This window comes from Bos mutus, chromosome 1 (assembly GCF_027580195.1).
Source record: "Bos mutus isolate GX-2022 chromosome 1, NWIPB_WYAK_1.1, whole genome shotgun sequence".
NCBI lineage: Eukaryota > Metazoa > Chordata > Mammalia > Artiodactyla > Bovidae > Bos > Bos mutus.
The window spans coordinates 80,269,015-80,285,137 of NC_091617.1; the positions used below are offsets into that span (position 1 = coordinate 80,269,015).

At 43.7% G+C, this 16,123-nt stretch overlaps 1 protein-coding gene across 1 annotated transcript in view; it reads left to right on the forward strand.

Annotated features, from left to right (window-relative positions):
* The window catches only part of ETV5 (ETS variant transcription factor 5), a 59,342-nt gene extending 43,473 nt beyond the window's left edge, over positions 1-15,869 (forward strand). The window contains 4 exon segments of the mRNA XM_005910750.3: positions 4,619-4,687; positions 4,842-5,011; positions 9,690-9,791; positions 13,397-15,869. Coding sequence (XP_005910812.2) covers positions 4,619-4,687; positions 4,842-5,011; positions 9,690-9,791; positions 13,397-13,618 — 563 coding nt within the window. The 3' untranslated portion in view covers positions 13,619-15,869.
* The last annotated feature ends 254 nt before the right edge of the window (positions 15,870-16,123 follow it).

The following is a 16,123-nucleotide window of genomic DNA, read 5'->3' on the forward strand; positions in this document are numbered from 1 at the left end:
CCATCCTTTTCAGTAGTAATGACCCTAACTTTTAAGAAAGAAAGTGAACTGCCTGGTTTCTGCTTTTCCATGCAAGGTGGCCATACAGCTGTAGATAACACTATCTAAAATGGAACTTAGGAACCACGTCATGACCTTCAGGGCTTCTTTTAAACATTGAAACAGGGAAGGCTTTCTTTCTTAGAACGGTTCCTCAGAAGTATGTCTTATTTCCTATCATGCACATCTCTGTAAGTGTCTAGAGCAGTGTGATTCTCCAAACCTGCAGCATCAGTTTTACCTGGGACTTGCTAGACATACAGATTTTCAGGCCCCACTCCAGACCTACTGAATCAGTCTCCAGGGTTAGGGCCCAGCTCTGTATTCCAACAGGCCCTCCAGGCAACCATGATGCACCCTCACATTCAGTTCAGTTCAGTTCAGTCGCTCAGTCATGTCCGACTCTTCACAACCCCATGAATCGCAGCATGCCAGGCTTCCCTGTCCATCACCAACTCCTGGAGTTCACTCAAACTCATGTCCATCGAGTCAGTGATGCCATCCAGCCATCTAATCTTCTGTCGTCCCCTTCTCCTCCTGCCCCCAATCCCTCCCAGCATCAGAGTCTTTTCCAATGAGTCAACTCTTCACGTGAGGTGGCCAAAGTATTGGCGTTTCAGCTTTAGTATCAGTCCTTCCAATGAACACCCAGGACTGATCTCCTTTAGAACGGACTAGTTGGATCTCCTTGCAGTCCAAGGGACTCTCAAGAGTCTTCTCCAACACCACAGTTCAAAAGCATCAATTCTTTGGCGCTCAGCCTTCTTCAACAGTCCAACTCTCACATCCATACATGACCACTGGAAAAACCATAGCCTTGACTAGACAGACATTTGTTGGCAAAGTAATGTCTCTGCTTTTGAATATGCTATCTAGGTTGGTCATAACTTTCCTTCCAAGGAGTAAGCGTCTTTTAATTTCATGAGAGAACTACTAGAGTTGTAAGGCTTAGGTTTGGCTACACGTTAGAATCACCTGTGTGCAAATTGCTCAGTCCCTAAGTTATGTCCGACTCTGCAACCCCACCGGACTCCTCTGTCCAAGGAATTCTCCAGGCAAGAATACTGGAGTGGGTTGCTATTTCCTCCTTTAGGGGATCTTCCCGAGCCAGGGATCAAACCCATATCTCTTGCATCTTCTGCTTTGATAGGCAGGTTCTTTACTGCTGCGCTACCTGGGAATCCCTAGAATCACCTGGGGAGCTGTTAAAACTTCTGGTGTCCAGGCTTCACCCAGAGCAACTAAATCAGAAATTCTAGGATGGGGCTCGGGCATTAGTAGTTTGTGAATCTCCCTGGGTGATTCTGTTGTGTCCAAGGATGACAACCACTGTTCTAGAGTTTTAGAGCTAGTTTGAAAGAGCTGGTAAATCAGCACTAGCTGGTTATTATGAGTGATTTGGTTCACAAGAGTGATTTCTATGGGTGGCTGTCTCCCAATGACTTGGTTGGAAGGGAGACCAAGTGTGGCTGCCACGGGCACCCAGGGATATTCTGAGTGAGTGTCCAGCCCTGGGAAGGAAGGGCTGTCTACTGGACCTCTGTGATGGGCACACATGTGTAGTAGGGCTCTCTTCCAGGTTCCCAAATGTTTCTGCAGCAGTTGATGTCTGTAGCAGGTGAACTAGGAAAGAGGAAAACACTTTGCATAACTACAACATTTAAAGAGGTGCATGCTCTTAAAGGAAATACTTTTAGTAAGGCACTGGGGCTGCTTACTACACACAGAATATCTGGCAAGCTTGTGTTTTTCCCCCACTTCTTCCCTGAATCAAAGAAGTTAGTTTCAAAGATATCTGCATTCTTAATTGCTCTAAATTACTCTGACACAGTTTTTCTCTCCTTATACAGGCTTGACCACAGATGCCTGTGAAAGTTAGTGAGACAAGTGTCTCTGATTGGCATCTGTGATTACTAAGATAGCCATCCTGCCTTAGCATTCACCTGGAATCTTTACATACTATTTTGAATCTTTCATTTCCACTTTGCCCCTCAAACAGGTTCTTCCTTCCTGCCACCTTTGAGTGACTAGATGGTTGTGACCACAACTGATGGCAACTGCTGTGCAAATTCAACTGACAAATTCACTTAAACCAACAGCATCTTCCAGATGTTTTAGAGAACCACATGTGGCAATGACTAGAAACCACAAAATATACCAGAACGATACTCATGGGCAGGGCTTCATCTGATTAGTTTGAAAACCAAACCTAGAATTTAATCTAGGTTTACATTTTTTCCCCTATATACTGTGAGTGTATTATGCTCAAAGAAAAGCTCTAAATATAACATAGAAATTTTGGCAGGTGTGTAAACTTTGTAGTTTACTTTTGACTTTATATTAAGGCTGTTAAAACATCAGAGTAGCAAAATTCATGTAGAAAGTCAGGAAATACATAGCTTCCCAACAGCCAAGGCAGAAAATACAAAGCCTGATGGATTATGCAATTCTTAATATACATTGTGACAGTTTGTTGTAAGTCAGTTTCCTAGTACCAAACTGGAAAATTATAGGAGTCCCTGAGAAGTTAGCATTGCATTCTTAAATCTTTTAATGGAAAACTGTAGATTCCTTCATATTTATTCCAATAGTTATAGAGCACTTACATACTAGGTGCAATAAGGATGCTAAGATATTCAGAATATGGTCCTTACCCTCTAGAAACTTAGAATTCCATGACAGAATAAGGTAAGTGCTATTAAGAGATTAACTGTAGAGATTTATCATAATGTGCAAGTCCTTACTGTCTTGATTTCTTTTAACTATCCTGCATTGCACATCTATGTACTGGGAGCTATTCTTAAGCTCTCTGTTGTAAGGATAAATCAGTCAATGAACAGAATATATATCAACTCATTAAATTCTCACTAACAAGCCTGTGAGGTAAGAATTATCTTCCAAATCCTTAGATGAGAAAAATGGAGCACTGAGAGACTAATTTGTTCTAGGCCACACAGTTAACCTAGATCCAGTCAGTCTGGCTTCAGGGCCCATGCTCTTCACATTACACCATGTTTTTTGTTGTTTTTTTTTGCCTACTTTGTCATCTGTCTCCACCAGTTGGGATGCGAGCTCCATTAGAGCAAGCACCGAGTCTACCCTCTTCTCTAGCACAAACATGTGCCCAGCATAAATATCTATTGGATTACATAAAAATATACTTCTTTGTAGTTAAGCAGAGAAAAAAATGCTTGGGGCTGAGGAAACAAAATGAATAATACGAAACCTGAAAACAATCTGTTTCCAAGTTGGGCAGTGTTTTCCCAACCCCAGGCCTCTTTAAAATTGTGCTGATCCTGCCAAGAAGAACTTGATCCAAGCTGATTGTAATGAACAGATTATTTCTTGGAGCCTTTACCAGGGAGTTTAAGTCATAGAAAATCCCTCTCAAAAATCTAGTGCTCATTCTTCACTGCAAATGGCCTCCCCTGCCTGCTGGGACCACATACTTGACACTCATAAGCCTGGTCCACATGCCAGACGAGTTGACCGGAGAACTGAGTGTGGGGAGTACCGCCATGCAAACAGGAGCTCCTGGTGTTTCCTCTTGAGAAGCATGTGGTTAGCAGGGAGTACACAGGGATGCTCACCCCTGAAATAGGCTGGACCCCAAGCAAGGGTGTGGTCCCACCATGCTTGTCTATTAACTGGCTTTGCTCTGAGCTGCTGGCCTCATCAGGGTGCCTGCTGACCTGGTGGTCAGCACTGAACCCGTATTAGGGGTTAGTGGGTTTACTTTTTTGGCACTATCATGTGGCATAGTTCCCCAATGAGACTGAACTGGTGCCCCCTGCATTGGGACCCTGGAGTCCTAACCACAGGGCTACCAGGAAAGTCCCAGATTAGTGGGTTTAGAATGCTAAGCCATCATCCTTCCTTCTCCTGGACACCTTCCACTTTTTGCCCTGCCTTCCTTTCATTTCCACTTACATATGTTGTTGGCCCAGTCAGTTCCCCTCTTTTCTTAACAATGCAATAAGTGTTACTGCTGGAATATCTCTTCATATTCCTTTCACAGTGTCTGGAGGTGATGATACCTCCAGCTTACCTTTCAAATTATTGTTTGTCACAGTCTTTACTCATTTGGCATCATTTTCTACCTTCCAAGCTCTTTCATAATTGAATGAAGTGTGTGGGCAGCATGGACAAGCTGTACGAAAGATTGAAATTAATATTTGCTAAAAGGGAAACGGCAAGACCACATATAGGTCAATTAGATCCCCCCCAGTGAGGCCAGCTGAAATAGATGAGATATCATTTCAGATATAAAGGCTTAGTCACTGATCCATGCAGACCTCAGGAGTAAGATGTGCAGGAACGTTCTGGTGATTCAGTGCCTCCCTGCAGTCTCGGCTCTAATAGCAGGAATCGATGCCGTTCTGACTGCAGAACGCGCAGTTGCATCAGAACACAAACACCTAGGTTCTTGTGAAGTTCTCTCGCAAATTCAGTCTGGCATAGATACAGCAGTTCATTGGACTGAGGACCTGAAATGATAGAAAATTCTGTTTTAGTCCTTCAGAGTTCTCATAGCGGAGATCCATGTTAAGCAACATCTTCTTTCTAAATTCTCTTTCAGGTTTTTCATATGAGAAGGATCCCCGGTTGTACTTTGACGACACTTGTGTCGTTCCCGAGAGACTGGAAGGTAAGTAGCCCCATCTGGTTTGGTGCAAAGCTGGAATTCTTACGGTGTCAGAGCACCTTTGTCAGTCGTCTTGATGCCAGGTTGGCAACATTTGCCCAAATCAGGTGAGAAACTTGAGACTAAAGTACCGCATATGTATCTTTATCCCGAACAGGCAAAGTGAAACAAGAGCCCACCATGTATCGGGAGGGGCCCCCTTACCAGAGGCGAGGTTCCCTTCAGCTGTGGCAGTTCCTGGTTACCCTTCTTGACGACCCAGCCAACGCCCACTTCATTGCCTGGACAGGCCGAGGCATGGAATTCAAGCTGATAGAACCCGAAGAGGTAAGCACTGGGTGCTGATTTTTGATTTGTTGTGATGTTTGTTCCTATTTAGTTCTCCATCTAGCCTTTTTACTGTGTCAGATATGCTCTTCTCATTCAGATTCTGGCCTGGCCAATGGGCTTGACGGTGCTTTTTCTATTAATGGGAAAGGCAAAGTTCTGTACTGCAAAATATGTAAAAAGTATTAGTAACCCTTCTGCAAACTCTGGGGAGGGAGGCCATGAAGACTTACATTCTAAAAGGGTCTGCTTTCTCTCTTGGAAAGTCTTTCAAGTGTACTTTCAGTGATACCAACTCTTTTTTGGTGCAAGCCCTCATATGACACAAGCCCTGTGTCAGAGATTATGTGAACAGATTGTAAGACATTTTGGTAATATAGGTTGCAACCGTCCTATGGTGTATTTAAAATGGCTCTAGAGAAATAACATTATCAGAGATGAGTCAATCTCAATCTCAGAAACCTAGTGTTTTGTTTTGTTTTAATGTAATATCACAGGAGCTTCCCTGGTGGCTCAGTGGTAAAGAATCTACCTGCCAATGCAGGAGACACAGGTTCAATACCTGGTCTGGGAAATCTCCACATGCCACAGAGCAACTAAGCTCTGTGCACCACAAGTACTGAGCCTGTCCTCGAGAGTCAGCCATAACTGGTGAGCCCACAGGCCAAAACTACTGAAGCCCGAATACTAGAGCCTGTGCTCCGCAAAAGAGAAGCCCCCGCAGTGAGAAGCCCAAGCACTGTAACTAGAGTCGCCCCTGCTCACCTCAACTAGAGAAAAACTGGCGCAGCAATGAAGACCCAGCACAGCAAACACAAAAAAGCTAATGTCATCAGGTTCTTACTATCTCTTTTTTAAAGTACTACAATGAGATAGCCAACCTTCCTTATTTTGTTAATAGAAAAAACCTCCCTTATTTTGTTAATAGAAAAAAAACATTGTTACCATCTTTTTGCCCAGATTGACAGAAAGGCCAGTGGACAGAACCAATGCCATTTCTTCAAAGGAGAGGACACATCATAGAATCTCCCCTTTCCTAAATATCACAAAGCAAATTAAGTCAGGCTCTGGGCTTGCCATTATTTCAAAGGGGTTGATTTTTGTTTGATTTAGAATCTAGAGGTTAGAAATGGAAAAGAAATAACTTCCCTGAAAGTCTGACATATGCTTCTTTTGGTAGCATATACTTGAGTGTTACACATTAAGCCAGCAGAACAAAAAGGTATCTTTGGGTTGGTGTGATTAGAATGAGAACAATGCTCTCGGAGGCCTCTGAACAGGAACTGCGGTTGTAGATGTTCAGTCAGGTCCAGGGCTCACTTTAGTACACCCAAGGGGACAGGTGGGCATGGGGGTTGACGGCAGGAAATTGGAGGGAGAAAATGGCCTGAAAGTTAAGATGAGCAAAGGAGAATGTGTGAATTGGAGGCTTAAGGAGAATCCTGACTGGTAGAGGAAGGCAGGCTTCATTAAAGGCCGTTAGAGAAGATATACTTATGTACATACATATACAATTTCTGTTAAGACTTGTTCTACCTTCAAAGCCAAAGTTTGGTACTGCTGTGTTCTCCTGAGGGTGTCTTTTGGCTAAGTCGTGTAGAAATGGAGCCATGTTTCCGGCCACACGGAAAAGCATCCACCCCACATTCTTTTCCTCATAATGTGGCCTGGTTTGTATGAGGCTTGAGGAAAGCATGTCGCCCAGACTCACTGAGGCTTTTTGAAAGTCAAGTCTGTCATGTGAGCAGCCCTTTTTGATTTATCTCATTTCACAAAAAGGAGCTTTTACGACTTCTTTGCCACTGCCTCGGGCCTAAGCAGAGGCTATACAGCTGCAGGTAAACCTGGTTATGACCCTTTGTAAAGCCGTTATTGAATCTGTTGCTCTCCAACCAATGGTAAAGAAAATGATGAACAGATGGCAAAGGACCCCGGCTTTCTTAAAGAAACTAATGCTAATCCAGAATGCTCACATAAATGCCAAGCTGCCCAGTCACAGGGGAGTCTCCTGGTGGCCTTGCGCCTCTCTCAGCTGATTAAACAGCTCTGTTTCTTCAGAAAGTACTTCTTGCCACCGCAGCTTGAAATCCCCGAGCATTCCATGAACTCTGAAATATTCCATTCCCTTAACCCCAGGATCAGCTCTGTTCCACTGTGCGCTTTGGCCCCAGGACATGCAGCACTTTTTTCCCCACTCTCTAATCCTTGTATAACTTGGCAGGCCCTCCTCTTGGTAGTGTCAAGAAGATACCAACTCCTCGAAAAATGCTGTAAGAAGTTGTCATGGGGGGAGCTTGAAGGGTGAAGCGGAGGAGGAAGCTGTTTGGGACGTAATTGTAGGCAGCTGTGTGGCTGAGTAGTGCACTCTGGGTAATTATCCATAATATCCATTACACTGTGCATGGAAATTGTGGTTTTAGAACTGCGTTTTGGCAGGCCCCCTAATCAAATGTCTTTTGATAGTCATCCAGCTTAGCACCCTCTCAATTATGACTGACTCGGCTTTAATCTGGAGCCATTTTAACTGTGAATCTGCATTAATGAATATTTTGGGGGGTAGGGTTGTTTGTTGAACATGTGGCAGATAACTGATGCCATCGGGAGGTTTAAAAGGACGTGCTGCTTAGAAAGAGCCGCTCCCTGTGCTGTGGCTGCGCTCTTACAAAGAGAGGAAGAGAGATGTGAGTTTGGGTTTTTGTTTTTAACTCCTTCGGCCTCCATCCTCAAGATGCTATCAAAGTAACAAATGTGAAAGACGAAGGAAAGAAGGAGCTGGCAGCGAGCTATTGCCTGCTCCCTCCACCCCCCCAAAAATGGGGCAGCCGTTATTCCCAGCTGCTCTGCCGTTGTGCCGCATCATGATTACTGCATTAGGAGCAGCCCCAGTGAGGGCTACTGAATCACAGGGCCCTGGCCCAAGAGGATGAGTCAGTAACTATGGCTACCAGAGCTGCTTTGAAGTCTACACATATACAAAACCTCTCTCCAGTACAGCTACTGCATATGCAAGTGACAGCAAAGAAAGGCCATGGCTGAAGTTAAATAGTCAAGAACTGTTTTCCACCATTGCAATACAGTCAAATGTGAGGCTGGGCCTCTTTTAAGGGTTCCTGCATCACTTGTGGCCAACAGCAGTTCAATAATACCTTCATGGTGTTATTTCTTTTGGGGGGAAAAAAAATGGACATGTATTGATTTACCAGCTTTTCTTTCTTACCACTATTTCTATTGGCTTAAACTGTTTTTCTCTAAACAGGGGATGTGTTTTTGCTTAATTTTGCCTTTTTGGTCATTTCAAAGAGTTGAATAGGTGCAATATGGAGAAAGGCAGAGAACCAGGGTATCGTGTGCTGTGGGGCATGAAGCAAATGAATGGAAATTTAACCTTCACATAGTTTCTTACAAGGGAAAATGGAATCATGACTGTTGAATTTTTGTAATATAATTAGGACAGATGCACTTCTTCCTTATCAGATCATTTTTGATATTTATTAAAGGTCATCTTGAATCCTGAGTTGAGATGTTGCTTTCATTCTGCCCCAAATACTTTTGAATAATACTTTAAGTGAAATGTGGCTTTATGATCCACTTTTCCATTTGCAACCCACTCCAGTATTCTTGCCTGGAGAATCCCATGGACGGAAGAGCTTTGTGGGCTACAGTCCATGGGTCGCAAAGAGTCAGACACGACTGAGCAACTTCACTTTCACTTTCTATTTGCAGTCTCCCTACTTCTCATTCCATGTTTACCTTTTTTTTTTAAACGAATGTAGTTATTTTGGTTAAGTTTCCAAAACTGACCCAGAATGTTCCAAATATGATCGCTGGTTTGCATGCATTTAAAGGCCTCATATTTCCAAGGTTAATCTGCCTTGACAGTCATCTTATACGTAGGGCTTGGGATGTTGGATACTTGAGCAGAGTTGCTTGACTGTCTTGCTGAGCTCCACTAGTAAGTGTTCTTGCTTTAAGGCTTCTTTGCCCAGAGTTCCAATTACATCCCCCATCACTGCACCTCAGGTGGATCGGGTTAGATATAATGCACTTCACAACTGTTTGGGAAGCCATGTTAATTTTTCATTAAATGGGTAATGGTGCTACATGTTTTAATGTCCATTCTGCAAGTCCACTGGGAGCAGGGGATTGGATGGCAGCAGGCTGAAATGATCTGATTCCCTTTTACTCCATGAGCTGCAATACGTAAACATCTCCCAGCCCCTCTCCAATCTTATTAGAATTGAACTTTTGCTCTGCTGGCCCATTAGCAACTCACTAGTGTGTTTCTAATGTTTCAGGAATGACCATTCTAATTATTCCTTATTGACTGCTACAGAAACCATAGCACTTAATGGCAACATGTTAATGGTCTATGGGTATTGGTCAATAATTCATATGTGGAGAAACAGTAGAGAGCCTGCTTCCTCTGGGACGCTAGCCAAGCCCTCTGCAATCTTAAAATGCTAGGATTCTTCCACCTCCAGGTCTCACCTCTTAGCATCTATGACTGAATCATCACCTTTGTTGAATATTGGTCTTAAGGGAATTAAGTGCTTTTCCATTCAGGTCAGAGAAATGGATCACTGACCAGAGCAGTTGGGTTCTAGAACGCTCTCCTGGGATTGGGAGGAAACCCACTAGACCCAAGGAATGAGTTTCCATTGCTTTCCTGTCTCTTCAGGTCGCTCGGCGTTGGGGCATTCAGAAGAACCGGCCAGCCATGAACTATGACAAGCTCAGCCGATCTCTACGCTATTACTATGAAAAGGGCATCATGCAGAAGGTGAACAATTATGAGACACAATTAAGATCACTCTCAGAGAAACTGTCCAGGGCTTCTGTAATAAGACTAATGGCTTCGAGGAAATGTTAGCTTCATAATTCTGTGGTAGGAAAGATCTTGGAAAAATGAGTTTAAATGAGATACAAAGAGCACCTTTAATACTCTCGGGTACCTGAAAACCAGAGGTTGTGGAAGACTCTGTAGGAAAACTAGCCTCCTCTGCTTTATTTAGAGAAATAAACCGTCTCGACTTACAGAAATGTCCAGATAGGACTTCCCTGGTGGTCCAGTGATTAAGAATCCACCTGCCAATGCAGGGGACAAGTGCTCGATCCCTGATTCAGGAAGATTCCACATGCTGTGGGGCAATTCAGCCCCTCCGCCTAGAGCCCATGCTCTTCAGCAATGAGAAGCCACCGTAATGAGTAGCCCCCCACCCTGCCGCAACTAGAAAAAACCTGCATACAGCAACAGAGACCCAGTGCAGCCAAAGAAAAAAATTTTTTAATTGTCCAGATACTTAGGCCAACTATTACATCCATAAAGGAGCCAGGGAGAGAATCAACTTAAAGGTCTCTGCTCCCACAAGAGCTTAGTTGAAGTCTTTAGTTGTTAAGACACCAAGACCTCCAAATATGTTGGTTTAATACTCTTTAAGTGTTAGGACTAAGGAAATCTTTTTCAAAAACTGGAAACTACAAGTTAAAAAGCCAAGATTTGCAAAATGGGAGCAGAATCGCCTGATAACAAGTTGCAGAATAAAGGATGAAGCATATTTTGAGGAAGCCAGAACAAAATCCTTATTGTGATAGGTGGTGAAAGACCAAAATCTTAAAAGCCGTGTATAAGCAGAAGATGAAGATGGCAAAAATCTTTGGTTTTTCTTAACCAGATTTTATACTGTACTGTTACCCAGATTGTAGCATTTATACATTTAGGCAGTCCTTACATGGTAGATGCACTCAGAATTATATGGTCATTGTTGCTGAGAACTTGTCTTGTGCTAAAACCAGGCTTATCTTCTCATAGGCAGGTGGTAATATGACCCCATATTCCTCTCATCTCCTTAAATTATTAAAACTTTTCATGGATGGTCTTCTGGATAAAACTCAGACTTTCATGCTTCGTACAGGCTCTAAGGCACCATCCAACCATCATTTCCTCACTTGCACTTGTCTGCTTCCACTACCACAGCCATCTGTCTCTTAATATGTATTGTTTGGTGAACAAACACTGTCAGTCATGTAAGTTATCAAGCGTATTATAAAATGAAAAAACACCTATTAAACTACCATCCTACTTAAGAACATTCCTAACACCTGCATTACCTGGCCAGCTCCTACTTGTTTATCAATCACCTCTTTACTCCAAGAATCTGAAGTTCTCAAGCTGAGTTACATGGTCCCATCTGCATCTGAGAGCACCTGCGTTCATCTCCATCACTTCCCTACTCTCTGTATTGCAAATCACTCCGTGGCTTGTCAGTATCTGCCACAGGAATATCAGCTCCTTTAGGGCAAAATTGAGAATTTGACTTCAGTGCTTGGCATAGTTAATAGATACTCTAAAATGGGTTATCACCCCACCCTACCTATCCCCCCACCTTTTTTTAAAGGTACAATTCAATGGGGGTTTAATATATATGCAGAGTAGTACAACTGTCACTCACAGTCAGTTTTAGAACATTTTGTTGTTCAGTTGCTAAGTCGTGTCTGACTCTGCAACCCCATGGACTGTAGCCCACCAGGCTCCTCTGTCCATATGGTTTTCCAGGCAAGAATACTGGAGTGGGTTGCCATTTCCCTCTTCAGGGGATCTTCCAAGATCAGGGATTGAACCCATGTCTCCTGCACTGGCAGGTGGATTCCTGACCACTAAGCCACCAGGGAAGCCCATTAGAACAATTTATCACCCTAAAAAGAAACCCTGAACCCATTAGCAGTCACTACCCCTTTCCCCAGTGCAAGCTTCACACATTCTCCCCATTCAGTGTTAACACTACCAGGTAGAATTCGAAACTTAGGAAGAGGGGCCAGTAGAAAAGAAACCACTGGCTTTGTGGTTCCTAAATACAGACCCAATCCAAGGGAATGTAACCAAGACAGTTAACTTGAACTAACGGCAATGAATTGCACCTATGAACTTCCTAGGTTTTCTAAGAAAGAAGAGAACTCTGAGAATTAAGCATAAAGTAGTACAGAGGAAGGCGTAGAAATGAGACTTGGGTGGGCTCAGATCCTAACACTCCTATTTATGCTTTAAGGAAAGTCAACCTTTCAAAGCCTGTCTCCAATGAAAGTGTAGCTAATAATTCTTGATCTAATCTCAAAAGGGTAATATATATGTGAAAATGTCCTAGAAATAGTAACATGCTATCCAGTGTAAAAGATCATTGCTTTATTATGTGACCTATAAGAAATGAAAACTAAATGAAAGAGGAGTGGTAGCATACTGATCCGGGGAGGGACTCGGAAAAGCATTAGTTCCATACCCTCAGGTTTTGAAAGGGAAAACTGGGATTCATAGAGATTGAGACTTGCTAGTGACCAAGCCAGAGAAGGCAATGGCAAGCCACTCCAGTACTCTTGCCCAGCAAATCCCATGGACGGAGGAGCCTGGTGGGCTGCAGTCCATAGGGTCGCTAGGAGTCAGACACGACTAAGTGACTTAACTTTCACTTTTGAACTTCATGCATTGGAGAAGGAAACGGCAACCCACTCCAGTGTTCTTGCCTGGAAAATCCCAGGGACCGAGGAGGCTGGTAGGCTGCCGTCTCTAGGGTCACACAGAGTTGGACATGACTGAAACGACTTAGCAGCAGCAGCAGCAGTGACCAAGCCAGGGCTAGAAGCCATTCGCTCAACTTTCAGAGCTAGTATTATCATCACTGTATCCTCCTGCCTAGCTCTCCCACATGTGAGCTGACTCTGGCTGGGGAACCAGAGATTTAACAGTAAATTGGCTTTTAAAAAACCCAAATAGGAATGAGTGATTGTATACACCTGCCACCCTTAATCAAGACTAGTTGGTTCAAGTAATGTTATAATGCATAAAATTCATATAAAGGTAGTTTGCAGTTCCTTCAGTGTAGCAAAACCATGACATTAGTCATTTTCAACTGCAGGTAAGCCAAAAAGCAGTTCTATTTGGTTTTGGAACAAGCTGATAAAATCCCACATAGCTTCTGAATTCCTAGCCCTGTGGGACAACAAAGCTGTCCTGTGAAGACTGTAAACTTGAGGAAACTGAACACATGGGCTGACTCCTGCATCTTTCAATCCTTATATCTCATAACACCAGCCTCAGCATAACCGTTGTTTCTAGACTGATTTTAACAGTGAGGATGTTCTTTTAAGAAGAACCTGAATTTGGTATTCATATATTCTTTTCAGATGCTAAGCTGTGGTGTCAAAACACTTAGCAGGTAACACATACCCATGATTTATCAAAATAAATCGAAGGATTTGGATAATCAACTACCATTGAGCCTCTGGTCCCAGGTTGCCCAAGAGCTTGGTGGCTTAATAGATATCTCATTCTTCCCTTGGTGCCCACACCCCATGCCCTGGTCCAACCGGGCCTCATAAGGTACATTTTCTCTCTAGGTGGCTGGGGAACGATACGTCTACAAGTTTGTCTGCGACCCTGATGCCCTTTTCTCCATGGCCTTCCCTGACAACCAGCGTCCGTTCCTGAAAGCAGAGTCTGAGTGCCACCTCAGCGAGGAGGACACCCTGCCACTGACCCACTTTGAGGACAACCCTGCTTATCTCCTGGATGTGGACCGCTGCGGCAGCCTCCCCTACGCCGAAGGCTTTGCTTACTAAGTTTCTGAGCAGCTGAGCGGCCAAACCTTAGAGCTAGCAGTTCCCATTCAGGCAAACGAGAACAGTGGTTTTGTTTGTGTTTCTGGCTGTTCCTAAAGCTTGCCCTTTGAGTATTATCTGTCTCTGGAGATAGAGAATCCAATCTGTCTCCGGATTGGCACCCTTAAGGACAGAAACTTTGGCGGGGGAGTGGGAACAGGGAGGGGCAGAAAACCACCCAAAAGCTGGTGCCTCAGCTCTTGATCCTGACAAGGTTTCTGGGAAGCGATTGAAATGGAGCCTCCTTCCCATGGACAATATATATGCAAAGCAATACCTTGTTCAGGTTGGTACCCGCAAACCAGGACAGAGTATGTGACAATCTGCATTGATCAAGGACTACTAAATGCCTTTACATAGAAGGGCTCTGATTTGCACAATTTATTGAAAAAGTGAGTCACAAAACCCATAGAACAGGAGGTAGGCTAAGTTGGGGAGGCTCAAACCACGAAGGGTTGCCAAGTATTACCTTAAAACTTGGACAGCTCTTGCAGCTCACTGAAATGTTTCCCCTTGGTCTAGAAAGAAGGGGAAAAGGATGAATAGCTGTTACCCACTCCACGGTTCTCAAATAAACCATTGCTACTCTTGGGAACCTTCTGGCCATGTGGTCACCAAGTAGAGCAAGCCCCCTCTCTCTTCCCAGTCACATGGCTGTGTGTGGATGGCTTTAATTTTAGGAGAAGGTGATTAACACTTTTGACAGTATTTTGTTTTGCTTTGATTCGGGGGATTGTTTTGTTTTGGAAAACCAGTTTATAAACTGATTTTTGTAGTTTTGGTATTTAAAGCAAAAAAAAACAAACCTTTTGGTAACTGTGCACTGTGTCCTATAAACAGGGCAGTGCCAACTTCTGAAGACGCTGCAGCTTGAAAGGGGCTTTGCTGGGGGCGTCCCCTTGGCTGAGTGCAAGCCCTCTTTATTGCCTGCTTTGTGCTTTCTGCACCAGACAGCCTGACGGAACATTTGCACCTGAGTTGTACATTTTTGAGGTGTGCAGGGCAGCCTGGACACACCGTTTAGATTCTATGTGTATAGTCCCCAATGTTCCCTCCCATGCCCTCTCTGGAAAGCATATGTACATAATACATGTCATGTCCATTTGAAACCTGGTCACCTGATGGAAACCCTAGGGAGTCTTCCCTGGGCATGACTGATGACAATTTCCATTTCATCCATTTTTGTTTTTCCTTTTTCTTTAAATCCTCGGACTTTAAACCCTGCATATGATTCAATAGGGTTTGAGACGTATGCGCGACACCAACAGGTAAAACAGTGCTAGCGCCTTAGTTTCCTGCCACTTTACAAAAGAGTTCTCTGATCGCTGGATTTTATTGGAAAAGTTTTAAATAACCCAGCTAAAGCTACATGAAAGCTCAAAGTAGAGGAAAAGGCATTAGAAAGTGGTAGCACCTTGGTGCCTGCTGTTCAGAGAGTTCTGTGCTTCCCCTGACACTGAGCACAGAAACAATGATTATGCTACTCTTCATACACAAAGGACAGTGCTTTGTTTTTCTATTGATGGAACGCTCTGCAGTCTCAAACAGTCCCCCAGGTGACCAGGAGCACATTTGTGAAGAGGGTCACAGATAAGGGGTGCATTTCATAGCTGTGGAAATACAAGGTTTCCCTCTTGGAAGCTAATTAGCCCACAAAGGTATTGCACCTGTAGCTTGGGCCTTAATTAGCATTGTATTCTAATCAAAGGACTCTTTCCAAATGGTATTTATAGCTTTCTAACCTACACATAGTCTATACATAGATGCATATTTTACCCAAGCTGGCTAGAGGTTAATTTGTTGTAAATGCTGTATAGGATTTTTTTTCCTTTCTTATCTGGGTTTGGGTTTTGTTGGGATTTTTTTTTTTTTTTTTTGATGGATTTATGCTGTCTTAGCAAGTATGAAAAGAATCGTCTGTAGCCTGAGCTCCCCTCCCCCGCTATGGCCACGTGGCCCGTGCGGTCCCGGGAGACAGGATGGCGGCGTCACCGTTGCATTCCCATCGGACTCATGCACCTCCCTGATGATTTGGGGTTTTTCGGTTTTTCGTTTTTGCTTCTTTTCCAGAGTGTGGAAAATCTACAGTGCAGAAAGGCTTTAACCTGCCAGTTGATTTGAAATACTTTTCCCCTGCGCAGGGCTGTTTGCATCCTGCCAAGCTGCGTTATATTCTGTACTGTGTACAATAAAGAAGTTTGCTTTCAGTTTACCTAGTGCCTGAAACCCGCATCTTTTTTGCCCCCATCTTAAAGTAAGCAGAAGTCACCTGGCACCTTCCTCTCCCTGTCTCTCCCCCTCTTAGCTATCTAGCCTTATGACTGTAGAGTTGAGAGTCAACTTGCGCACAGCTTCTCTCTTCTAATCTCATCTCTCAAACTCTGGCTAAACATTTGATCCAAAAGAGTAGAAAGAAAGTAGAAAGCAGAGAGGTTTTCCCAGCCAGTGGGGAGCTGACACCATCCC